At 34.4% G+C, this 27254-nt stretch overlaps 1 protein-coding gene and 1 pseudogene across 3 annotated transcripts in view; one reads left to right on the top strand and one right to left on the bottom strand.

Annotated features, from left to right (window-relative positions):
* Window positions 1–488: 488 nt before the first annotated feature.
* LOC111142934 lies at window positions 489–920 on the top strand (annotated as a pseudogene).
* A 2204-nt stretch (window positions 921–3124) lies between these two features.
* LOC111143658 (solute carrier family 35 member A3) overlaps window positions 3125–27254 on the bottom strand; it is a 50944-nt gene continuing 26814 nt past the window's right edge. For all 3 annotated transcript variants that reach the window (XM_022497478.1, XM_022497480.1, XM_022497477.1), the window contains 6 exons: window positions 21702–21856; window positions 21502–21624; window positions 18717–18888; window positions 13937–14055; window positions 12293–12426; window positions 3125–6686 (listed from right to left, as the gene is read on the bottom strand). In XM_022497478.1, the coding sequence (XP_022353186.1) occupies window positions 6596–6686; window positions 12293–12426; window positions 13937–14055; window positions 18717–18888; window positions 21502–21624; window positions 21702–21856 (794 nt within the window). In that variant the 3' untranslated portion in view covers window positions 3125–6595. The remainder of the gene's footprint in view (window positions 6687–12292; window positions 12427–13936; window positions 14056–18716; window positions 18889–21501; window positions 21625–21701; window positions 21857–27254) is intronic.

Raw genomic sequence — 27254 nt, 5'->3', positions numbered from 1 at the left:
GTAGGCAGAGAGGCAGGCAGAGAGAGAGGAAGGGAAGCAGGCTCCCTGCTGAGCAGAGAGCCCGTCAAGCACATTTTAACAAGAGTATATTTTCAGATGATTACTCCCAAACACAGTGAGGTGTACTTAAAAAAGGATGAAAGTGTATTTGTCTGGTAAACGAGTTCCTAAGGAATAATATGTTACTTGTCTTAAATAAGTTATTTTTACATATTAGAAATCCTAAATGAATAAATGCAAATGAATTCATAAATGAAATATTGCTTCGATCCAATCAAGGGCTGATGCTTAACCCTAGCAAAGGATTACTGGAAATGTGGACCTATCGATTAACAGTGAAGCCCTACAGTCAACCAAAGGAACAACTGTTATCAGTTTTATTCTGTTAACCTTTTATTATAATAGTGATGGTTAACGGTAATTTAAAGTTAGCTTATAATTTACTTGCTGCTAAAGAGGCTGAACTGCCAAGAGGGGCCTGAGTGTGAATGAAGGACCCAAGACTGTCTAAAGCTACAGGGAAGCTACTGGAAAATTCATCACCACCACTGCCAGAGTTATTTATGGCTTTGTTTTTTACATAAGCTCTCATTTTCGCTTCATAGTTCTTATCTTGTAGGCTTTTATTCCTGAATCTTGGCTAAATTCCTTGGGCTTAATCTACTGGTCTCAAAAATATTGGACAGTTGCACTGCCCACCTACCTGATCATTACTATAGTAATTGGTTACGTATCCTCATTTGGAATAAACATGATGACTATCTTCATTCAACTCCACTCATAACAATCATAGATAACTATACTAAAAATCAAGTACAGAGGAAATACTAAGAAAAGGCCATACCAGCATTAAGACATATTCCTATTAGTGAAGGAAACCAAACGTTCTTACAGCCAAAGAACTTTATGCCGAAAACTGAATTCTATATAGACTAACACCAAGCATTTATTATATTTTTGACGTAATAATTTTGACCATAACTGTTCTTATGTATACCCAGTACCGAAATGTCAAAAAAAGCAAGTTGAACTTCTTTTAGATTAAATTCCATTAATATTATAAATATTCTCAAGTATTTGTTATTAATGACAGACTAAATAAAATACTGTATTACCATGTAACAGACTTTTTAAAAAGTATCAGTAAAATCAAGAAGTCCCTCCAAAGAAGCGTTCATGTTATAATCTTCAAATGGCAAAAAATGAATAAATAAGAAATAAGCTTAAAATTGTATGTTAATATACAATATAATTTATTGTTCTTTAAAAATAATTCAGCATTTATAAAGTCATTTAACATCAGAACTGAAAACTAAATGAATACTACATGTGCTACGTAGCACTATATCTGATTATAAATGTTTTTCTACCCTCAAGTCATATGTTCAGAATCATTTGCCAATACTTTTGAAATTAAAATCATAAAGTATAAAAGTCTCTATAAAGAACTGTCATTGCTTGTTGTCATCATCAATTCAGAAGAATGTGTATAGACACAAATGATCACTTTGTAATAAGGAATTTGGCTTTACCTAAAGAAAGTTCTGACCTGCATCTTTAGGACCTCATACCTGATAATTTATGCTAACAAGATGACTCAGGATGAACCCCTATAACTCGATGTCAGCCAGTTTTCCAGGGAGGGGCAGGGCTGGAAAGTTCTCAACCATATGGGCAAAGAATCAATCAGGCCAAGAAATAAAACGTGAATAAAAATTTGGACACCACAGCATGAGTGAGCTTTCCTGATTGGCAATACTGTATGTATACTGTGGCCGGGAATAAATAACACTGTCCAGGACCCCACAGGGAGTAGATAACTGGAAAGGAAAACTGGAATTTGGACTCCTAGATTCTACCCTATATGCCTCTTCCTTTGGCTGATTCAAATTTGCATCCCTTCTTGATAATAAACATGATGAGAGTGTAATAGCTTTCATTAAGTTCTGTCTTTCTAGTGAATTATTGAACCTGCAGGTAGATTTGGGAAACCCATGAATTTGCAGTCACCAAGACACACTCTACTATAGTAGTATTTGACATCTTTGGGGTCTGAATGCAAGTTATTTCCTCTTTGCTATTTTCTTTTCTGGAATATGTATGTAATAATCCTGCTTTGAGGGAATCCAAAACTTTTAAGAATGGTAAGAAAGACCATTTACTAATGCTGGTCACTATCTGACTCTGCTGAATGGCAGTAATTATGTATAAGATTTGAATTATGAGGTGTAAGTATGAGGTTGCATAGGACTGGGATTCAAGGACTGTGATATACTTCCAACAAAAGTATTCCAATTCCAAAAAGATGTAAAGATTTTCAGTTAATTATTTTCACAAGAAGAAACCAAAGTATCTACTTTTAAAATGCTGATTTGCTGAAATAAATAAATGCTGATACTTTTTAGTGACCTTTTAAAACAAAGCACTTCGTACAAGGTTATTTCACTAATAGGCGTGGAAATGAAATCCTTTGTATTGCTTATCATTTGATCTCTATGCACTGAATTGATAGTCACAGTAGAAGCAATTATATTCAATGATTTATGAAGAAAATATATACCAATTACTGTAATTACTTAACCTTGAGGCTAGCAAAAAGATAATTTATTTAAAACAACAACAACAAAAAATTAGGCTATTATCACACAGAGAGAGAGGTTCTAACTAGTCTAAATAAAACCCAGTCTTCCATGCTAGAGCATAGGCTAGGAAAAAGGAAGGAACATCACACATGATAAAGGTAACTGGAGAGATACAGAAAGATCAGGGAGTCATTTCTGATATATAGAAAGGACTCTAATTCAGTTAAGTCAAACACAGGTGAAAAGGGAAACAAGGAAATATAGGAAGAAATTTAAGTGGTTAATTATGAAAATCTTTTTCATAAATCTACTAAATAGATAATAACTGGATACCAAAAAATGACAGAGACAAATTGATCCATTAAAAAGCCATTTAACAAAAGACCAATTTATACATTCCTCTAAATTATGTCCATAAAAAATTTAAATATACAAATCACATTCCCAAACTCAAAGGAATCTTTCTAAACAAATAAAATACATAGACATATAAACAAATTCAGAATTCAAATCATTAAAAAATATTTTAAAAATCACAGTAAATTATATCTCATAATAAGAAATAAAACAACCAAATAACAGCCATATATATACACTTGTTAAAATTTCAAAAGCTCAATGATGGAGCAATGGTGCATAATTTATTTAAATAAATACTGTTTACTAATGTTTATACAGTATACTAATTTAATATTCTGTTAGATAATGGATTTAAAGAGCAAATGTTGAAACATCCAAAAAATTGAATTATAGTTATTCATAAAACGTCAATTTCCCCATGTGTCCAAAGTAGTGAATTACAGTAATATCTTTCAGAAAAGTCAGGTATTTGGTAAAGCAAGGCACATAGGACCAGATTTTGATAAAGGTGCTTTTTCTTTGGTCCTGTAATTACTTTAAATATGCTACATATCTGGGAGATTCTTAAGATGACTTTCAATATAGCATAAATAACTTATAAGTCTTTTCTTATGTAAAGCATACATCCATGTGTAATTAAATATAACAATGAAAGTGTAGATAAAATAAGCGATGCTAACCCTTATTTTTAAAAACAAAACAAAACTCAGTTGAATGACGATACAATGACATTTTAAAAGTTCAATAATTTGATATGTAGGAAAAGTGTACCAATATTTAAGAATAATCAATATTACACTACATCTACTGGGCACAAAGTCAATTAGTTTCTTTTTAGATTCTGTCTCCTTAGAATCTAGTTTAAATATCAAACTACCTTCCCTTCTGTGAAATTGTGACATTCAATATAAACTGATGTAAACATTGAAGTTTTGCATCTCTAAACTATAGTTTCTACCATAAAACTAGCCTCCAACTTCCCTAAGAACACTTATTAAAGAAGTGGTAATATTACCATGTTGAAACACCTACATATTGAATTTTAAACTTTTCTTCCCAAATACTTAATTCTTAATTTTTAATAGAACTATCAACTGGCACTCTTCTCCCATGAATATAGTGAACAAAGTAGTTGAGAGATAACAAGTAAACTTTAAAAAGTAAGAATTTAAATAGTCAAGATTGATTGATACAATAAGGCTTTTGAAGGTCATCAAAACACACCACACACACATACGAAAATGGCATTATTTGAGTAAATAACATGGTCTAGGATATAGGCCCCCCTTCTCAAATCCAATTCTTTCTCTATGAATTAAAAATTATAAGCTACACAACCCAATCTCTAATAACATCTTTAAGCCTACTAGAAAAGCAAAATATAAATTAAACTTGTCTAATAAAAGTTGGTTTAAAAATAGGCTTTAGATCACTTCATCTTTTCTCACAACTCTTAATTATATTTTTAAAAGCTTTATTGGGAATCTTAAAATTATATTATTTTGGACACTGGAAAATATGGTAACTAACATGTCTAATATCCAATTATTTGATTTTATCATTTTTTGAAGGTACACTCAGCCTATGTAAATGTACACTGAATTAATATATACTAGTACCCAACTAGTACTTCCATGCAGGCTGAACATAAATCTTTATATATCCTCTTGAATTCTTTGCATTTGCAGGACTTAGATTTCACTCAGAAGTAGATAGTAAGATGTGAGTCTGAATGCTGTTAAGATCTAAAAACACAATGCTCAGAATGTGGTGAAGTTATTAACAAATACTCTAAAAGATGGTCACTGAAAATCATAGGTCAGGCTTCCAGAAAGTTTAGTTAGTTCCAATTTGGAATCACCAGCTAATTGATTTAAGATATTTTGTAATTTTAATCACTTTTAGACTCTGAATGGAATAGATTAGACCTGTGTCTTATAGAGATGTGGTTTGCATAAAGCAAAGAAACACAGCCAGTCCTAATAAGCCAAAGTACCCCAAAATTTGTAACACGGTATTTTTGAGCCAAATTCTATTTAACAAAATCCACTATAACAATATAAAAATAGTTATTTTTTTTAGTTTTTATACTATTAGAATGGGAGACTTAAAAATTTATAAGCATAAATGAAAAAATAAAGTAAAATACTTCTTATACAATATAGGTAATTCTATCTATAGTCAATAATTAAATTACATCCATATTCCGTATTCTTGCCCACCAATTCACTTTACCATTTTTGCTATATTTTCTCTCCCTCTTGAACCAACTTATTAAATAACTCATGTAATTTATAACCTCAACTCCAGTGCTAATCAAAACGGAAAAGAAACCACTATCTTAAATCTAAGTGGTGGCTCCTTCCCAGCAGCTTCTACAGGGCCACAGAAAGGGAACTCAGAATTTGCTACGTCTCCTAGACATGTGACCAGAGTATTCCTGGGGATGGTGGGTTTATGAAAGGCCTAAAAAGTTTTTCTGAGCAGCCTTGAGTTTATAGCTATAGTGCCATTTAAAATAATATAATATTATGGCAATCTGGAATGTCTCTAAGAAAGGTCATTTTGGTCTCAATTCATTGATATCTATACTATTATTATTTTGGTGGTTGTTTTTAACAGCTGTAGATTAAAGGAATTTTTACAGATCAATGACTACAATATTCATTTAAAAACATTTTAGTTGTGTACAGTATACGCTTTGATAGTTCAAAATTCTCCAAGTGGAGATAATAGATAATAATAATTATTTTCAATTATTAAATGAGTATTTAATCCTTTTAAATTCATTTTGAAACTTTAATGGAAATTACCACATACAGCAATTTAATTTAAAGAAATATTAAGGATTTATCTGATTTACAGAAAAGAAACACAATTAAGAGATTAAGAACAAAACTCAATTAGTGCAAAATTCTCAGGCTACAATCTAGCACAGGAGCAACTGGATTGCTTTCAGCAGTTTCAAAGCACTAAACGGATCTTAAAATGTAGATGGAGAAATAGATGTGTGTATTTCCCTACATTAAATTTAAGTATGAATTTTATTCTCTCATAAATTAGACCCAGGACATAACTTTATCAATTTTTATGTAGTTGAACAAATGACATTTAGCAATCTTTTCTTTAGTATATAAATATAAAAATCTCAGATACATTAAAATGTTTTTCAAATCATACTTCTGTTTCTTCACAGCTTTATAAGCAATTATAATTATAATTTTCAAACTTTGAATATTCCATGTGATTTGATATTTCTATACAGAAAAGATAAAAAACATTTAATAAGATTAAATAGATCTCATTTGCAAAAATTGTATCTGACATTTGTTGTGTGCTCTTGCAAAGAGTGCATAGGACATTTCTGCAGCAATCAAAAGGTAAAATCTTTTTAAACTCAGATTTCAAGTTTTCTCCAATAATTATTCTAATAGCTGGAAATACTTTCAAGCTTTGATTTCTAGATGTAATAGCTATTTCATTAACATATACACATTTTATCCTTAAACTTTTATATTTTCAAATCATTTGAACAATACAATGAGATTCAGCATGACGATATCTTCTGAGAGTCTGTAGAAGTCCTCTATGCAAGATTAATGTTGAGATTCCTAGTGCACCATTGTGAAAAATCAGTTAAAGATAGTATATGACTATGCTTTAGTAGGATTGCCTGTAGGTTTGGGATCATAACCATATAGGAAAGTAGCTGTTATTACAAGGATGGCTCCAAGGAAAAAGACACTAAATAGATGAAGAAAAAATGAAAAAGAGATAATCAGATTAAAAGCAAAACAACTTCTATTTCTTCTCTTATAAAAACAATTTTAACTTGGGAAAAAAATGTTCCAGTAATAAGGCTAACAAATACTAAGTACTTAATACATTTTAGGTATTCAAGCCAAGTGTTTTCTATGCATCTCATTTAATTCTTATAACCACCTTATGAAGAAGTATTAGTATTAACCTCATTTTTTTTATATATGAGGAAACTGAGGGTTAGAGACTTTAAGTAACTTGCTTAAAGTCAACTTTAAGTGGAAGACAAGACTCAAATCTAGGTATGCTTGACTCTAGAACCCTACTTTCATCCACTGCACTGTATTGGCTCCCAAAGCAAAGATGTTTTAAATGTATTTCCCCTTAATATGTCTTTTGCCTGTAATACATTGAATAATAAAAGATCTCAACTTTTAAATATTTGAAAATATAAACAGAAAATGGCATTCTTTTGAGACCAAAGTAAAGTTCAGCTTTTTGTTTGTTTTTTTAGTAAAGTTCAGTTTAAAATCCAAGGTACTAATAAGCAAAATTCAGGACCAACTTCACAGGATGCTTTACAAAAGGAAATTCGATTAAATGCAGGTAGACTTGGTTTATTCTTTATTTTATCTATCCAGAGATATAATATACCTTATTATAAACTATAAATGAACTTAAACTGGTACTGGAACTTAAAGTGGAGATAAAGTGAATACGAATTTAACTTTTAAGATGTAAATTCTTCAAAGTACTATTACAGGGACATGAGTTAGTCTTGGTTTTAAAGTTTCTATTAATAGTTCAAAGTCACTCTCTTGAGTTTTACAATAATAAACATTTGTTCTATAAAGGAAGAAGATCACAACCCTTACTATGACATAAAGGGCCCCTTCCTAATGTGGTCCCCCTGACCTCATCTCCCATATTCCACCCACCCAATCTATAGTTCAGCCATTCCATTCAGTGAAACAGTGTGCCTTTCAGGACAGTGTCCTTTTAGATGCTACTCCCTCCCTCTGCTTGCAATGTCCTTTCTCCCAAGAAAATGATTATTCATAACTCACATCTAATGTCCCCTAGGTGGAGGTACTCTATGATAACATTTATTACACGTTATTAAATGACACATTATTGACATGTCTGCACGCCTGCTTAACCATGTGCTCCTCATTCATCATTATATCCCAAGTGCCTAGGATATAGAGGGAGCTCAATAATTATCTGCTGTGATAAATTATCTGCTGTTGGTTTGATGTAAATGGGTAACTTTTCAAAAGCCTCTAATGCAGGTACACATGTAAGATTATGACAACATAAACCTTTCTACAATACCTCTTGAAGAAAATTAGTACCATAGGAATATTTCATAATTAGGCTTTGGACAAGCTTCTGACTGAAAACTTCCTCTGTCAGGCATTCTGACCTTTGCCTAGCTTTCTGGACCTCTGGAATTACACAGAATCACATGCTCAACTGAAAAGCTGTCTGATCCAATTCTGTACCCACTGCAGGAATCCATTTTATGAAATTTCTAACAGGATCTACTAGAATACCTAATAATGTCATGAAACCCCCGCTTGTCAAGATAGCTATTTTTACATGGTTCTGAGGAAAAAAAATTTTGTTGGGGAAAAACTATCAGAATACAATGATTATTTCAAGGATTTGGGCACCTGATTTCCAACAGAATTGCATATATATGCTTCATTGCTGCACTGATCATAAAATTCTCATTTATTCACATGTCTATCTCTCTAATCATTGTTATCTCTTTGAAGAGATGAAATCATATCTCATTCATACATTCCTGTTTCTCCAGGATCTGGTACAGTGAAAGGAAGGCACATAGTGGACATTTAATAAATTTTTGATAGAAGAATAAACAAGCCTAAATGCAAGGATGATTGATACCAATAAGCAAAATAATCAACACAAGAAAAATAAGTTAGGAAAAGGAATACTGGTGATATATTAATAGAGGTGTTTAGCAGTCAGCTGAAAATAGGAATCTAGAGTTGAAGTTAAGTTGGGACTTATCTTCACAGAGAGGACAGACAAGACATGGCAGTGAATGAGATGAATGAGAGAGTGAGTAAGGATTGATAGGTTACTAAAGGAGCAGTCAGAAAGGCAAGTACAGGGGAACCACCTCTGAGAAAACAACAAACAAAACCTAAACAGTTTTAGGAAGTGAAACGGGGATAACAAAGGAAAATACATTAATACATTTGGAATAGGGGTCATTGGATTTATTACTTAAGAGATGTTCTTCACAAAAATAAGAATATATAAAGATAGAGAGTCTAGTTATAGGAAAAATAATCCATCTTCTTCATCTGACTCAGTGTCAAAACATTCATTCATTCAATAATAACAAACTCATTATCTTTTCCCTTTTTATCTTCATCCCAACATACCCTACATAGTCCCTTAGAAACATGGATTTACATGCAGATATAAATTTTATTGACAAACTACTATTCTTTTGCCCTTCTACTGATTTACCTGTTCATTTACTTGTTTATTGTTTATTCCCTACATGACTCAAAGATTTAAAGTTACCATCCTGAGTCAGCTTTATATGAGGTGTTATTTTTTTAAAGGTATGCCTTTTTAAATGTACCCTAAAAATCTAGATTCCAAAACATCTAAAATAATTTAAAGTTCCCAACTTACTCAAATAATACATTAGTGCACAATTTCCTCATTTAATGAATAGAGGCTAAAGCATCATTAAAATATATATCCTAGTTGTTAGGCTAGTCTCACTAGCTAGGTAGTTCATTCCCATACCAAACTAGAAATAGAAATACTTTTAAATCCATGCCTCAGAGAAATTAAACATTCCAACATGTGTGTCCCAGACCTATATTACCCAGGTTGCTAGAAGAATGAAACCACAAATGTTTAATATAGAAACATAAAGAGCATATTATGTTTTTCTACTGCCACATTCCATCTATAATCCTATCTCACTCTCAGTAACACAAATAAATATTACTAGCTGTATTAAAATTTTAAGGACTTGAATATTCATTCAAATAGAGTGCCTATTATAGGCCAAGCTTAGGCCTTGCTGACTTATAAGATGGTAATAAATCTTCTGAAGAAAGGAGGAAAGAATGTTAGAATGGAGGGGGGTGCTTTTATTTAGGGAGGTCTTCTGATACAGTAAATTTGAGCCAAGACCTGAGGATGTGAGGGAGTTTGTCATGTGAATACACAGGGGATGAGTATTCCAAGATGACTGAAGGGCAAGTCAAAGCCTGTAGCAAAGAGGTTGCTGTAGATAGACAGATGGGGGAGGGGAGGGAGGGAGGAAGGAAGGAAAGAAGAAAGAAAAAGAGGGAGGGAGGGAAGGAAGGAAACAGAAGGAAAGTAATATCAGATGAAGACAGGTGCGTAGTTGAGGGCCATATCAAATAGGCCATTAATAATTACAACTTTTAGGTAACAGAGTGATGAGCAGAGTGGTGATATGATCTAATTTACGTTGAAAATAGTTTGCTGAATGGAGAACATTGTAGGGGCACAGAGCAAGAGACAAAGCAATGAGATAAATCAAGAGACTATTTCCTTAATCCAGGTGATAAATGAGTATGCCTTGGACCAGGGGGGTAGCAATGGAAGTTGTGAGAAATGGTTGACTCTGGAGATATTAAAAAGGAAGAGGTGACAGGCTTTATTTCTAGATTGGAATGATGTATGAGAGAAAGGTAAAGAGAAGTTGATAACCTTACTTCCTATTTCACTCAGAAGATAAAGAACTTCCATATATTTTAACTTTCTAAGTCTGTCTACATATCTATAGGCCTTCTCTTAGGTTACTGTGGATAAACTGTTCCTGTTTAAGTCAAGGAGAATTTTAGCCTAAGCAACTGGAGAAGGAAGGTGCTGCCATTTACTAAATTGGGAAACCCTTATAGGGTTAGGGAATGAATTATGTAGTCGACATTCAAGTGAAAATGTCAAATAGGCAATTAAATATACAAGCCTGGAATTCAAAGTAAAATGTGAAAGTAGAGAGAAAGAAAAGGAAAGGAAAGAAAGAAAAGGAAAGGAAAGGAGAAGAGAAGGGAAGAGAAGCAAAGAGAAGCGAAGCAAAGCGAAGAGAAGAGAAAGAAGGAAAGGAAAGGAAAGGGAAGGTTATCATCCTTGAGAATAGAGATCACCTAAGGGAGTGAGTACAAATAAGAGGTTCAAGGACAGATCCTTCAGAGACTCCAAAGTTTAGAAGTTAAGAAGATGAGGAGGGGAGTGAAGTTGACGAAAACCAAGACTAGTAGCCTGGAATCCACTAAAATATAATCTCATTACTCTGGGATTATAAATTAATAATTATAAAAAAATAATAGGACTTTCAGTACCAGCTATAATGGGTATTAATCACACTTCATTCTTCCTGACTCTGTTTCCTCCCTTGGCATCGATGACACTACACATCCTGGGTCTCCTGCCTCACCCATCATTCCTTTTGTAATTCTCTTCCCAGCCACTCTTCTGCCACCACCTAAAAGTGTTTTCTCCTGCACATTCTCTACATAAACTATTCTCTTCAAGAATGTCATCTACTCTCCTGGCTTTACCTATATCAATTCCACACATGAAAATGCCACTATATGATTTATTGAACTTTTTATATGACATTTTACTTTGGGGGAAAAGTTTGAAAAAATTTTCCAGTCTATTGGGAAAATTCTGGCTAGTTAAATTTGTACAAAAAACTTACTAGTGGAATATTTTCTTCTATGTAGTTAGTTTGAAACCTTTTTTTTAAAGACAATTAAGGAGCACCTGGGTGGCTCAGTTGTTAAGCATCTGCCTTTGGCTCAGGTCATGATCCCAGCGTCCTGGGATTGAGCCCTGCATTGGGCTTCCTGCTCGGCGGGAAGCCTGCTTCTCCCTCTCCCACTCCCTGTGCTTGTGTTCCCTCTCTTGCAGTCTTTCTCTCTGTCAAATAAATAAATAAAATCTTAAAAAAAAATAAAATAAAAGACAATTAAATGCTGGGAAACAGAGAGTTGCTGGAGGGGAGGCAGTAGAGATATGGGGGTAACTGGGTGATGGACATTAAGGAGGACATGTGATGTAATCACCACTGGGTATTATATAAGACTGATGAATCACAGGCCTATACCTCTAAAATCAATACACTGCATGTTAATTAACTGAATTTAAATTTAAAAAAATGCTTTTTTAAAAAAGATAAAACAGAGAGGGAGGTGAACCATAGAGACTCTTAACCCTGGAAAACAAACTGAGGTTGCTGGTGGGAGGTGGGTAGCGGACAGGGTAACTGGGTCTCGGGCATTAAGAAGGGTACATGAGGTAATGAGCAGCAGATATTATATGCAACTGAAGAATCACTAAATTCTTCCCCTGAAACTAATAATACACTATATCTTAACTAAATAGAATTTAAATAATTTTTTAAAACTAAAAAAAAGACAGCTAAATGATTTTTTACTATATTTCCTTGATTCTTCAAAAGTTATAATAAAATAAAATTTTTCATACCAGATCTTATTAAGAATTCTTATTTTTCCACATATTTTGGATACTTAAAGAAATAGAAAAGAATACATTACCTGGTTGGCACAAAATCTTGTAGCCAAAAATAGGATATCAGTGTTGATAGTATTATGGATAAAGAGGTTGCAAATCCTTTTAAAATATTATCTGCGTATTTAATAACAGCAGCTATTACAAGGCCTCCAAGTGCCTGCAAAAATTTTAAAAGATTATTTTAAACAAACATATATAAAACTGCCTTTCAAAACAATCTCATTATTCAATGAAGCTTTAAGCTTTTGTCCTATAAATTTAATCCCACTATAATAACTGATTTTTATTAAATATATCCTATAACCAACAGACTTCCAGGTTTCGTTCAACAGCCCTTTTATTTCAAAAGTGATCTGATGAAGTAACTACCACAGTAACCTGCAGTTTGTCATAATATAGTTTGTACTGTGAATAAAACATCTATCCTCAACCAATTTAGTAATTAAACATCACTTGTTCAGACAAATGTGGAAAGACTGGTCACTCAGATCCATGAAATGTTTTTATTTTTGAAGTAAAAATAAAGTGTAACTTGAATTTTTTTTTACTTGGCTTTCTTCCCCCAGCTTCTCACCATTCAACCTACTTTTTATTGCTGTCAGATTATTCTTCTGAACTTTCTACCAAATCTCTCTCAAAGTCCACACTGTGCCTACTTAAATAATGAGGTTTTACCACATTATACAGTTTTGTTTTCTGCCAAACTCTACTTACACATCCTAAATCTGGATTACCCATGTTAAGAACTTTTACTGTACCTCTGCACATGACAGAAGCTTATTAGTCAAAGTCACAAACTATGCCAACTGAGCTCACTGCAAACTGATGTCCTATTACCTCCTGGCAATGTGCGTGTTCATCTATTTAGTCCACGATGAATCCCTCATATCGACTATACCAAACCTCCTTTATCTTGCTCAAGTCTTACAGGAAGAGGGCTTTCCTCTGCTAGAATAAAAGCTATCATACAAACTCTCTTGATTTACCCTATCTCTACTTCAAATTTCCTCTGAATTTTCACTTACCCTTGTCTCCTTTTATCTTAAAAATAGAAGTATCCTTCCTGCTTTCAAAACACAACTATCCTTTGCTATCCACACCCACCTTCTGTAACAGGCCTTGCTTCTTACAGCTTCAAATACCTCCAAAGAAAGGGTTTGTGAGGGCAGTGACTTGCATCTTCACTTTTATATCCGCCAGAGTAATCAAGTATATTTTTGATGATGAAATTACTCAACCCTTGACCAATTTCAAATTATAAACGGAGATAATTTGACAGGAATATTTTAATATGTAACTACAATGTAAGGCAGATTTAAATATCTAGATCTGCTTTTGAGCCTTAATGCACTGATCACAGACTTCCTATATAAGAATTGTAAAACAAATCAAAAGTTATATTTGCTTTCAGCTTGAACTCTTTTATTCTTAAACTTGATTTTAATTATGTCAAATTTAAATACCATAAAGTTATTTATGACCTTTTCAAAGTGTTTTCATTATTGCATTAAGACCAGTTCTATTTTAACTTCCCTGAATAAGCTTGATATAATGAGAACACCCAACAGGAGGGATCTCTTTCCCTCACATTGTACATCAGGAGCTACTCTGATTATCTACATTAAAAAAAAGTTTATTAGCACTAAATATGACTTTAAATGCTTTACCTGAAGAATAACAACTATCCAAGTCAGTCGGTTATATCCCTGAAAAAATCCATTCTTTGACACCAATTCTCCATCATAAATGTATACACCCATTAATCCAAATATACTCCCAAAGAAACCTTAAAAAAAAAAAAAAAAAAAGTCAGGTTTATGTCATATGTCATTTAGTTTGGAGAAACTAAACTAAACTTTATTTGGAAAAAAGTCAGGTTTATGTGATATGCCATTTAGTTTGGAAAAATATTTTTCCATTGACATTCCATATAATTTTATATTTATATAATTTTATATTTAGTTTTTCCTTTTTGACAAAATTTGACTACTTAAAAAATTTTTTACTTGGGTGGGCACCTGGGTGCTGAGTCGGTTAAGCCTCTGCCTTCAGCTTGAGTCATAATCCTGGGGTCCTGGTCCTGGGATAAGCCCTGAATTGGGCTCCCTGCTCAGCGTGGAGTCTGCTTCTCCTTCTTCCTCTGCCCCTGCCTGCCCTGGCTTTCTCTCTCTCAAATAAGTACATAAATTTTTTAAAAAAAGAAATAAAATTTAAGCAAATAAAAATCTTTTACTTGGATATTTATATAAACCTAACAAAATTATACTTAATACTGTATTATGATTGTAAGAAAAAGACAGGAGGATATAGAAAAGAGCAGAGATTACCAACTTTGGAACACTAAAAAATATAATGGCATTAAGGGCGCCATGGTGGCTTAATCAGTTAAGCTGCCAACTCTTGGTTTCGGCTCAGGTCACAACCTTGTGGTTGTGAGATCGAGCCCCTCAACAGGCTCCGTGCTCACTGCAGAGTTTGCTTCAGATTCTCTCCCTCTCCCTTTCCCTTTTCTCCCCCTGCTCTCATGCTCTCTCTCAAACAAATACATAAATAAAATCTTTAAAAATATATATAATGCTTAAATTACATGACTACATGGCTGTCTCATTCAAATATCTGAAAAATGGTCACTTTTGGCATATTCATTGTCTCATATCTTCCTATTGCTAGCTCTAGATGTTCATATATACGTATTTATATATGCAGATATAAAAGCTCAGATATGTGGCATAGCATTTTTCCTTATTAAGAAGTTTTGAAAGTACATTAAGTAGTATCCAAAAATTCAAGCTGAGAAATAGTCAGGCAACATCAGAAGCTGTCATTACTAAAGCCTCACTGTTAAGGAAAGCCAGTTCAGTGAGAGGAGAAACTATGTCTTATTCATTCCTATGTTCCTTAGCTGCACCACGGAATTTAGCACATGGCTACTGGATCTAAAAGATTTCCAGGAGCAATCCTAAGCTATAAAGAAAGAAAGAAATGCCTACAAGCACCACCTGTTAGGAGTCGTCTCTGGTAATATTTGTAGTAAAGAGTGCAGGGTGAAGCAATTTCTTTATAAAGCCATAATTACTTAAAGATTCCATGATGAAAAGGAACTAAAAGGGATATGAAATGTTCTGCTAATTTTATTTAGGCCAACTCAATCAATTTTAATTAAGTTTTTTATTTTGGCCCCGCGTCAGGCTCTGTGCTCTGTGTAGAATCTGCTTGAGATTCTCTCTCCCTCACCTTCTGCTCCCCAACCCCACATGCACTCTAAATAAATAAATAAATAAATAAATAACTCGCTCTTTAAATGAATGAATGAAAGTAACAGCTGATAATGACAAAACAAGGTATATAGTACTGAAGGCTACATACATGTCAGTATATACAGATCTACTGCATTCTATCAGTTATATTATATGTCATTGAATGAATAATAAGAATATGAAATATATACATAATATCATGTGCCACAAGTTGTTCTAAGTGCTTTAGGTGTGTTAACTCACAACAACCCTATTAGGTAGATACTTTTATGCCCATTTTATAGATGAAGAAACTGATACACAGAGAAGTTAAATAAACATGTCTGAGCTCACAATGCTGGTAAGTGATGGACTCTGGATGTGAATCCAGGCAGTGTGGCTCTGGACTCCATGATCTTAACCACTGCACTATTTAATCATATTGATAGTTTATTTCAACAATCTTCTACATGTTTTCTATTTTTTACAATTATAACCAATGCTAAAATAAATAACCTTAAACGTCCATCTTTGTGCTCTTGTGTAAGTTATCTGTAGGATAAATTCTTATCTAGAAGTGGAATTTTTGCATCAAAGCATTTATTTACAATTTTGTTAAACATTCCCAGTTTCAGATCCAATAAGGTTATATCAATCTATACTCCTCGCAATCACAGGTAATAAGAGTTCCTGCTTCTCCACTCTGGCTAACATAGGATCTTATCAACTTGCTAATCTTTAACAGTTTGATACTTGAAAAATTCTATTAAAATGTTTTAATTTGGGGGCACCTGGGTGGCTCAGTTGGTTAAGCATCTGACTTTGGCTCAGATCCTGGAATAGAATGACCTCTACGCTCAGTGGGAAATCTGAATCTCCTTCTCCCTCTTCCTCTGCCCCTACTCTGCTAGTGCATGCATGTGGGTGTGCACACTCTTGCTCTCTTGCTCTCTCAAATAAATGTTTTAAAAAAATATGTTTTAATTTCTGTTTTTGTAATCTCAAGTTATCTACAACTTATTTATGTACCCTTTTTGAAACTTTGAGGTAGCTTACCGTTCACTAGATTGTGTTATGAGGTCAAATTAAAGAGTAAGAAAAAAAAATAAGAAGAAACCCATAACCACAGAATCATGAATTCTGGCTTTTTGTTTTTATTTTATAATTCAAGAAAACTTAGGGCAATTACACAATCTTTTAATAGTTCTTTCTTTCCTGATATTTGCATATTTGTATTATATATATTTATATTATATTTATAGCGATTACTATGCAAGGTACCTGATTTTAAACACTTTACAAGTACTAACTCATTTAATCCTCATAGCAACATATGGAGTTAGTACTATAATTAAGGACATTTTATCAATGAGGAAAGTGAAGCAGAGGAAGATTAAGCAACTTCCCTAAGGCCACACAGGTGGTAAGTGATGAAATCAGGATTTGAGTTGATCTGACTACAAAATCAAGTGTTCTTATCCACTATACTACAGATACACTGTTTCTGAAATGGTGAATTAAATTGGTTGGTGCTTTTCAAGCCTCTGTACTTACTTTGTAGACAAACGAACAAAAAGGAGCTAATCCTTAAGTATTTTCTTCGAATATTCTTTTTAAAAAACCCAACTTGATACATTTCTATAGATTTTGCACAGAAACGGTAATAAATCCTGTGATAAAAAATGAAGGTTTGGTTTGCCTGTTATCACATTATTTAAAAATAGCTGGAAAAAATGGACTAATCAAGTTTGGAAGGTTTGTTTGGGATGGTTTGACTTAAAATGTAGGCCATTAGGAGTATAGATACTCACTGTGGAGGGCCTGACTGCTACCAAGGCAGACATGGCATACCTACTGAGTTGATGTAGACAGAAGAAAAAAACATTTTCAAAGATGAGCTCCAAAATCACAAGGACAGAGGCCTAAGATAGAATGGATGATTTGCAACTGAGCTGTCTCTCACATGTACCGTTCTCCAGAATGACTATATACCAGGAATACTAAATGCTGGAATCTTTGTATGAGGAACTAAAGGTTATAATACTGTATATAAATAAGTTTAAATATTTGTTCAGGGGTGCCTGGGTGGCTTAGTTGAGTGGGTGTCTGCCTTCAGCTCAGGTCATGATTCCAGGGTCCTGGGATTAAGCCCCTGGGAGTCTGCTTCTCCCTCTGCCCTCTCCCATCACTCATATTCTCTCTTGCTTGCTCTGCTTTCTCTCGCTCTCTCAAATAAATAAATAAAAAATATTTGTTCAAAGGCAATCCTTCAATATGTGAGGTATATTTTGTTTTAAACTATGTACTTTCAGTTAGAAAAAATGACATAGTATTTAAAAGCTAAAACAACATTTTGAAATAAAAAGAGATATTAAGATTTTTTTTATTAACATGTAATCTATCATTTGCTCAGGGGTACAGGTCTGTGAATCATCAGGCTTACACATTTCACAGCCCTCACCATAGCACATAACCTCCCCATGAAGATTAAGATTTTAAAACAAAGATGAAAATTTCATGATTTCAAACTTTCTCCATTCAAGTATCTTTTTTTCCTTTTTCCAGCTTTACTGAGGTAAAACTGACAAGTAAAACTGTAAGATATTTAGAGTACATCATTGTTAGGTAACATGGTAATAACAATAACATGTATCACTGAAATTTAACAGTATTTTAAAATTATGTCATTTAATTAAAATATGTCATTTGTAACATCCTCTGAGAATTGTAGCAACCAAAAATATAGTTCCTAAGTTTCCAAATAGTGAGGACTAATACCGGCTACATACACCCTTATGTCACAGACCTAAAATTCCATTTCTTGAATAAAAGACATTCATTTAAAATACAATGTTTTAGGGGCGCCTGGGTAGCTCAGTGGGTTAAAGCCTCTGCCTTCGGCTCAGGTCATGATCCCAGGGTCCTGGGATCGTGCAGCAGTGCAGCGGGCTCTCTACTCAGTAGGGAGCCTGCTTCCTCCTCTCTCTCTCTGCCTGCCTCTCTGCCTACTTGTGATCTCTGCCTGTCAAATAAATAAATAACATCTTAAAAAAAAAAATACAATGTTTTAAAAGGCAAAAACCTTGGCAGATATTTGTATCAATGGCAGAATTATGGGAAGCTTATTTGTTTAAAGATATATAGTAATCTTTAAATAACAATAAAATCATTAAAAAAAATAGTATTAGAAAGCATTTAAAACTTATCTTACCAAGCTGAATATTTCTTATCCACACTGACTGTTTGGTTTCTTTTAAGATTTTCTCAAAGTAAACTCCAGCAAAGCCACTTGAAAAACATGCTGTGAGAACTGCCATGAGACCTACAAACTGAGAACCAGCTGAAAGTTCCTTAGGATCAAGCTCTTGAGAATCTGAGGGCCACTGAACAAAAAGAAAAACAAAACTGGAGTTTAGTCCTTATGATATTTTACAAAGTGCATAATTAGAGCCCACTTTCAGACCTTAAGATAAAAATGGAGCCAATATCATTCTTGGGGTTTGCAGGAGAGCTTTTGAAAGAAAACCTTAGAATCATTTTATTTTTTTCCCATTGTAATATTACCGTTACAACTTACAATTTCAAAAAATTCCCTAAAAAAAAAGAAAGAGAATGAATAAATGCACAGATGCACAAAATACCTTCTATAAGTTGTAGAAATTCAAAGTGTGAACTGTTGGAGCAGCAAAAATGAGTCTGGAATTGTTGGTAATTATGAAAGGTCCATGTGGTATCACGTTAACAATTGTGGGCTTTATCCTATAGATCGGTGTTCCTGAAACTATCATCTTCATGGTTTTAGTCAAATCTGTGTTCCACCTGAACTATTTATTACTTGATATTTTAAAACACCTCACTTTTTAAAATGTAATACCTATTTTAGCTTACCCTTATTAGCATTATCTATGAAAATACGGGTTTGAAATGACAGTTAAATTTTTGTAAAACCCATTTAAAAAATAACTATTAGAAATATTTATTCAGGGCACCTAGATGGCTCAGTTGGTTAAACGACTGCCTTCGGCTCAGGTCATGACTCTGGAGTCCTGGGATGGAGGCCCACATCAGACTCCCCACTCAGCGGGGACTCTGCTTCTCCCTCTGTCCCTCCCCACTCTCATGCTCTCTCTCAAGTAAATAAAGTCTTTTTTAAAAAAAATTTATTCAAGGGGTACCTAGCTGGCTCAGTTGGTAGAGCATGCAACTCTTAATCTCAAGGTTTTGTAAGATCGAGTCCCACAATGGGTGTAGAGATGACTTAAAAATCTTAAAAAAATGCTTGCATTGTTTAAAAATAAAATATTTGTTCTAGAGAGACATACCACACTCTGGGGGAAGTGATAAACATACCACACTATGGATGGCAGTAAACTGACATGACTGGATTTGTTTTTAGATAAACCATAGTGGGGACACCTGGGTGGCTCAGTCAGTTAAGTGTCTGCCTTCATCTCAGGTCATGATCCTAGGTACTGGGATCGAGTACTGTGTTGGGCTCCCTGCTTAGCCAGGTACCTGCTCCTCCCTCTGCCCCTTCCCCCTGCTCACTAGCACTCTAGATATCAAATAAATAAATAAAATCTTTAAATAAAAAAAAAAAAAAGGCAGACTCAGCAAGGTCTTAGTGACTGAAGATTAGATGTACAGGTATCAGGAAAAATCTAGGCCAACTCTCAGGCAGAGTAAATACTGACAGAAAAAACAGAAACGAGAACAGGTTTGGTAAAGTTTAGTTTTAGATATGCTCAGTTTATAAGGCCTATTGAATAACCAAGCTAAGATGTCCAACAGGTTTTTATTTAGATACACAAATCTGAAATTACAGGTGATGACATAGACCAAGGAACTATGAACATTTAAGTGTTAATAAAAACCTACAGAATGGATAAAGTCTCCAAAAATAAAGATATAATTTAAGGGAAAGAACAAGCCTACCAACAACCCCAATATCAGGCATCAAGGAAGAGGACCCCAGGAAGTAACTCAACAAGGAATCATTAGAAAGATGAGAAGAACCAGTAAAGAATGTTATCAGGGAAGCTGACAGACAATAAGAAGGGAGTGATTAATAATCTCAGATGCTCAGGCATCCAGTGAAAATTAGATTTGCTTTACATGCAGTATCTTATTTCTCTAACTAGATTGTTTATCAGATAATTTGATTTTTATTTATTTTAAATCTTCCTTCCTTCTTTCCTCTTTTCCTTTCCTTTCCTTTTTCTTTTTCTTTTCTTTCATTTCCTTGTTTACATTACAATGCAGTTAACATACAGTACTATATTAGTTTCAGGAATAAAATATAGTAATTTAACAATTCTGTATATTATTCAGGGCTCAGGATAAGTGTACTATTAATCTCCTTCACCTACTCCCCGCATCTCCCCACCTGCCTCCTCTCTGGTAACCATCAGTTTGTTCTGTATAATTAAAAATCTGTTTTTTGGTTTATCTCTTTTTTAATTTGTTTGTTTTGTTTCTTAAATGCTATATATGAATGAAATCATATGGTTGACATATATATATCAGAATATTACTCAAGCATAAAAAAGAAAGAAATCTTGCCATTTGTAACAACATAGATGGCTGTGGAGAGTATAAGGCTAAGTGAAATCAGTTAGATTTTTATTTATCAGTTGCAGCCCTAATAGAGTATTGCTCAAAAGAAGCCTTCAAAAAATATGTCAGGGGGCGCCTGGGTGGCTCAGTGGGTTAAGGCCTCTGCCTTCGGCTCGGGTCATGATCTCAGGGTCCTGGGATAGAGCCCCGCATCGGGCTCTCTGCTCAGCAGGGAGCCTGCTTCCTCCTCTCTCTCTCTGCCTGCCTCTCTGCCTACTTGTGATCTCTGTCAAATGAATAAAATCTTTAAAAAAAAAAAAAAATATGTCAGTTGTGAGAATAAACATTTATTTGCTTCAACAATTAACAACATATTTTCTATGCACAGTAAGTAAGGTTTTGAAACTGATAAAAATGAAAGGTATACTTATCTTAGTTACCTGTACAAAAGCAACTCCTGTCATCAAAATTACTAGGGAGAGCCACTGGTACACACCTAATTTTTTACTAAGCATAGACACAGAAAATAATGCTGTTGTAAGAATTTTCAACTGATATGTGACCTGAAAAAGAAAACAGCTAATATTATTGTTTGTTTCTTTCTTTCTTAAAAGAAGTACTAGAAATATATTTTAAGTACCTGATAAGTAGCTGCATCCAGATTTGACAGTGCCACATAGAGTAAATTATTCTGAAGAGTATATATCCCTGATGGAATAGCAAGTTTAAGCGTTTCCATTGGTTTATTAAGTATTTCATCATGTAGTATTCGATTCAGTGCTCTTAGACTACATTCTAGTAAAAACATGAAATGGGTAAAATCATTAAGTAACTCTGAATAAGTTACATACCCTCTCTCAAGGCGTGTTTTTCTCACGTATAAAAGAACAGAAACAGGGGCGCCTGGGTGGCTCAGTCAGTTAAGCATCTGCCTTCGGCTCAGGTCATGATCCCAGGGTCCTGGGACCGAGCCCCGCTTCGGGCTCTCTGCTCAGCGGGAAGCCTGCTTCTCTTCCTCTCTATCTGCCTGCCTCTTTGCCTACTTGTGATCTCTGTCTGTCAAATAAATAAATAAAATCTTTAAAAAAAACAAAACAGAAACAGTCCTACATGTTAAGATACCTTTAGGTCTAAAGTATACCTTTAATGATACTAATTTTTCGAAGTTAAATATTATAATGTAGCACATTAAGAACAGCACTATCCTTATATTCTTTTATTAGGGAACACAAGCAAATTGATTACCTATGTACACACACACACACACACACACACACACACACACACATTTATGATAACCAAAAGCTCAAAGCATTAATTTTTCAGTTGAGTATTCTTATTCTATAGTAGCAACATTATAAAAGCTTGTATTTTGTGCCTTCTATTTTATCATGAGCTCAGACCTCAAAGGGATCTGTCTCATCCCCTCAGGTCTAGGTGCAGGTCCAAAGCTGCTACAGCAGCTCAGTGATGGCATCAGGGACCGAAGCACGCTCTCCATATATATTGACTTTATACCTCCATGCTTCTCATCTATTATCTACATGATTATTGCAAGAAAGTCACCAAATGATTGCTGCACTTCTGTCTGGTTCTTGTTTTTAGGCAACAGGAAAGAACAGGAGGACATAGTGACCTTCAGGCATTGTCCTCATAGACCAGAATTTTGTTGCTCACCTACTACCCCTTGCAGCAAGAGAGCTAGGACCTGAGCAATGTAGTCTTTTCTTTCATATTTTTCACATTAGAAACAACAAAGGGAGAAAGGGGTAGGAAACGGACCTGAGCTAGCCAACCTACAGTATTAATCATAAAAAGTATCCAGAGAACATTAAGTGACACATAAACCCTGCTTGGCTCAGTGGAACATGTGACTCTCCATCTCATGGTCCTGAGTTCAAGCCCCACATTGGGCATGGAGCCTACTTAAAATAAAAAATAAATAAATAAATAAAAGATACATAAACCCCCAAAGACAGGAGAAATCTAAGGAATCCTACTACTTGGCCAACAATGACACTTCATAGATGATTTTCTCTCCCAACATAAAACCTGAAAAGTTTCATTATGAAAACCTTTTAAAAATGAAAATACTGTTTAAAGGTTAATATCTGGGTGCTCGCTTCCGCAGCACATATACTAAAGGTTAATATCTGATATTTACCTTTTCCTCACCCTAAAATAATAATAGTAAAATAAGATTAACTAAAAGTTACCAAAAGATTTTTTTCTTATGCCTCATTTAAACATTTTTTAAAATTAGGGACGCCTGGGTGACTCAGTGGGTTAAGCATCTGCCTTCAGCTCAGATCATGATCCCAGGGTCCTGAGATACAGCCCCACATCAGGCTCCCTGCTCAGCAGGGAGCCTCCTTCTCCCTTTGCATACCGCTCTCCTTGCTTGTGCTCTCTCTCTCTCTCTCTGACAGATAAATAACTAAAATCTTAAAAATTTTTTTAAAATTAAACTAAAATTTTAAGTAATTAATGCTATCTCATATTTTTCTCACCAGCAGTTTAGGGAAGGTCTTGTTGCATGTCCCTTCCATTTCCTGTTATTGTTAGGCTTTTTATTTTCATCAATCTAAAGATAGTGAAAGTGAGTCTGTGGCTTTAATTTGATTTCTCTGATTGCTAGTGAGGTTGATCTATATTTCTATATTTGTAAATACTTATATAAACATATTTTTATATATTTATCTTTTATTTTTTTAAGATTTCATTTATTTATTTAAGAGCAAGAGTACAAGCAGGAAGGAGGGGCAGAGAGAGGAGAAGCAGGCTCCCCGTTGAGCAGCAAGTCCTACCTTTGGCTGATCCCAAGACCCCAGGATCATGACCTGAGCTGAAGGCAGACTTAACCCATTAAGCCATCGAGGTGCCCCATATTTATGTGAATTTTATTCTATGTTACTGGTAACTCAGTCTTCTTTTTTTTAAACCACCAGATCTAGACCGTTTTACAGGTGAAATTCTTTTTTTTTTTTAAAGATTTATTTATTTATTTCAAGGGTGGCCAGTGGAGGGGGGAGGAGCAGAGGGAGGACTAGCAGACTCCACACTGGGAGCAGAGCTGGATGCTGGGCTTGATCTCACAACCCATGAGATCATGACCCGAACCAAAATCAAAAGACTGTCAGACACTTAACCAACTGAGTCACCTCGGCACCCCAACTCAGTCTAATTTTGCTGATTCTTCTTCTTAATCTGACCTCTAAATGTTGGGAATGCTACAGAGCTTATTCTTTGTCCTTCTCTTCTCAGTATATACTAAATTACTTCATCTAATCCTTGACTTTAAAGCAATATATAAGATGACAAATCCTTGAGCTCCATATTCATACATCATACTATTTAACATTTCCATTTGAATGCCTTATGGGCAACTCAAATTTAACATGGCCCAAAGAGAAACCTTAATTTCCCCTTAACTTATCTTCCATATATCATTTACTGCAGTACTCACTCACCCAGTAATTTAACCTAAAAACGTAGGAATTATTCCTCAGACTGGTTCTCTATTTCCTTGACCATCACATACCTAATCTACTAGCAAGTCATGTCAGCTATAGTTTAAAAAAACATCTGTGTGAACCAAATCAATGCCATCTTGGACAAATCTGCTATGATGACCATTCTGAGATATGAAGCATTCTGGAGCATAGATTCCACCCCCCCTCAAATGCACGCGCTCGCGTGCGCACACACACACACACGCATACTTTCCTTTTGTTTAACCACATCCTTAAGTACCCCCTTGAAATAAAATGTCCATGATTTGTCTTGGAGATATGATTGACCCACACCTTTTCCTAAACATTTTCCTCTTGGGGGTGCCTGGGTGGCTCAGCTGGTTAAATATATGCCTTTGGCTCACATTGGGGTCCTAGGATCGAGCCCCACATTGGGCTCCCTGCTTAGCAGGTGTCTGCTCCTCCCTCTGCCGCTCCCCTTCTTGTGCTCTCTCACTCTCAAACAAATAAATAAGATCTTTAAAAAATTTTTTTTCCTCTTGGATAGGTCCTCAACATGTACTCTCCAGCCTCAAGGGGCTACAAAAGCAGGTCTTAAGGGAGGTAGAACTGCAGAGATCTACTCCTCTTGCAGCCATCCATGACACCTTTGCCAAGCTGCATCTGTCAGCCTTTTTCTTTGGTCTCAGAGCTCCTTCAGCCTTTGGAGGTTGTTTTGCATTTACCTCCCCTGCACAGAACAACTCAAAAACATCATCTCTTCTCTAGCAATGTAATCTAAGCCACTAGCATCTTCTTGCCTGGACTAGTACAACAGCTTCCAAACATGACTTCCTGAACCTATTCTTGCATCTTCTCTGCTGTATTGGTACTGCATTGGTCTTTCCATGTGTAAAATAGGACATGTTTTAAACATTCCAATTATTTCTTTTTGTTTTTATAGTGAAATTTGTAGCCTACAAAGCTATCTTACTGAATGCCAATTCGATTCTCCTCCCGGATCAATATGCTACAGTCACATTGGCCACCATGATAGTTTCAAAAGTATACCAAATTTACAACAACTTAATTAAAAAATGGGCAGCAGACTTGAACAGATATTTCTCTAAAGATATAAAAACAGTCAATAAGCACAAGGAAAGATGCTCAACATAATTAGTCATTAGGGAAAATCAAATCAAAACCACAGTAAGATACAATACCTACTAGAATGGCTATATGTTGTTTTTTTTTAATGGAAAATAATGATTGGTGAGGATGTGCTATAATTTAAAAAAACAAACAGAAAATAACAAGTGTTGACGAGGATGTAGGGAAATCTGAACACTTGAACAGTGCTGGTGGGAATGTAAAATGGTGCAGTTGCTGTGGAGAAGTCTGGTGGTTCTTCAAAAAGTTAAATGCAGAATCATCATGTGACCAAACAATTCCACTCCACAATATATACCCAAAAGATACAAAAGCAGGGACTTGAGCAGAGACTTATACTTCTATTGCAGTATTATTCATTATAGCATTATTCACATAACCAAAAGGTGGAAAAAACTCAAGTGCCCATGAATACATCAATGACTAAAATGTTATATATACAAACACATACATATATATATATATATATGTATATATATATATATATAATGAAATATTATGTAGTCATAGAAAAAAATACAGTTCTGATATGTGTTACAACGTGGATAAACCTTGAAAACATTAAGTTAAATAAGCCAGACATAGGAGGAGAAACATTATATGATTCTACTTAGATGGACTATCTAGAAGATGCCAATTCATAGGGACAGAAAGTAGATTAGAAGTTTCCAAGAGCTGAAGTAAAGGAGAGTGGGAGTTATTGCTTAATGGTTATAGAGTTTCTGTTTGATGTGATGAAGTTTTAGAAAAAGATGGTGCTAATGGTTGCACAACACTGTGAATATAATTAGTACCAATGATTTACACTTAAAAATGGTTAAATTTATAACATTTATGATATACATGTATGTGTAAAAATATATTTTACTATAATTTCAAACAGTTAATAATGTAATATAGCCAAAAAACACAAAATTGTACACTACAAAATCTGACTTGTATGGTACATGAATTATATCTTCATAAAACTGTTTTTTTTTTTTAAACTATATCAAATTAGTCACTGCTGGACTAATCAATGCAGCAAATAAAATAAAAAGCATTGACTTTAATTATGACTTCTTTAAATTTCTAAAACTACAGAATTATAGAACTCACTTTTATTCTCAATTATAAATGCAAGAAACCACATTTCATACTTCTAGCATTAACCAGAAGACATGAATCATGATATAGATCAGAATAAAATACGTTTGTTACTGGACTAAAACTGTCCTGAGAAAATGAAATCTATAGGGGGCACCTGGGTGGCTCAGCTTGCTAAGCTTGGCTGCTTTTGGCTCATGTGAGGAAAAAGGTCCTGGGATCAAGCCCCACATCGGGTTCCCTGCTTAGGGGGAGTCCACTTTTCCCTCTGCTCCTCCCCACCGCCTCTTGTGTATATGCACTCACACTCTCTCTCTCTCTCAGATAAATAAACTCTTAAAAAAAAAAAAAGAAAATGGAAAATATTGAAATGTTCTTAATACTACGACATTAAATAAGGCAATAGTGTTCAAATGTGTAGTTATCAATATATATTTACATATGTCATATGTAAATAACCCCAAAACAATCAAATAAACTGCAAT

The sequence above is a fragment of the Enhydra lutris genome, unplaced genomic scaffold (genome assembly GCF_002288905.1).
Source record: "Enhydra lutris kenyoni isolate GAN:26980312 unplaced genomic scaffold, ASM228890v2 scaffoldscaffold9, whole genome shotgun sequence".
NCBI classification, from domain to species: domain Eukaryota; kingdom Metazoa; phylum Chordata; class Mammalia; order Carnivora; family Mustelidae; genus Enhydra; species Enhydra lutris.
The sequence above is the reverse complement of the archived record's forward strand: the minus strand, read 5'-3'. Positions and strand labels throughout refer to the sequence as shown.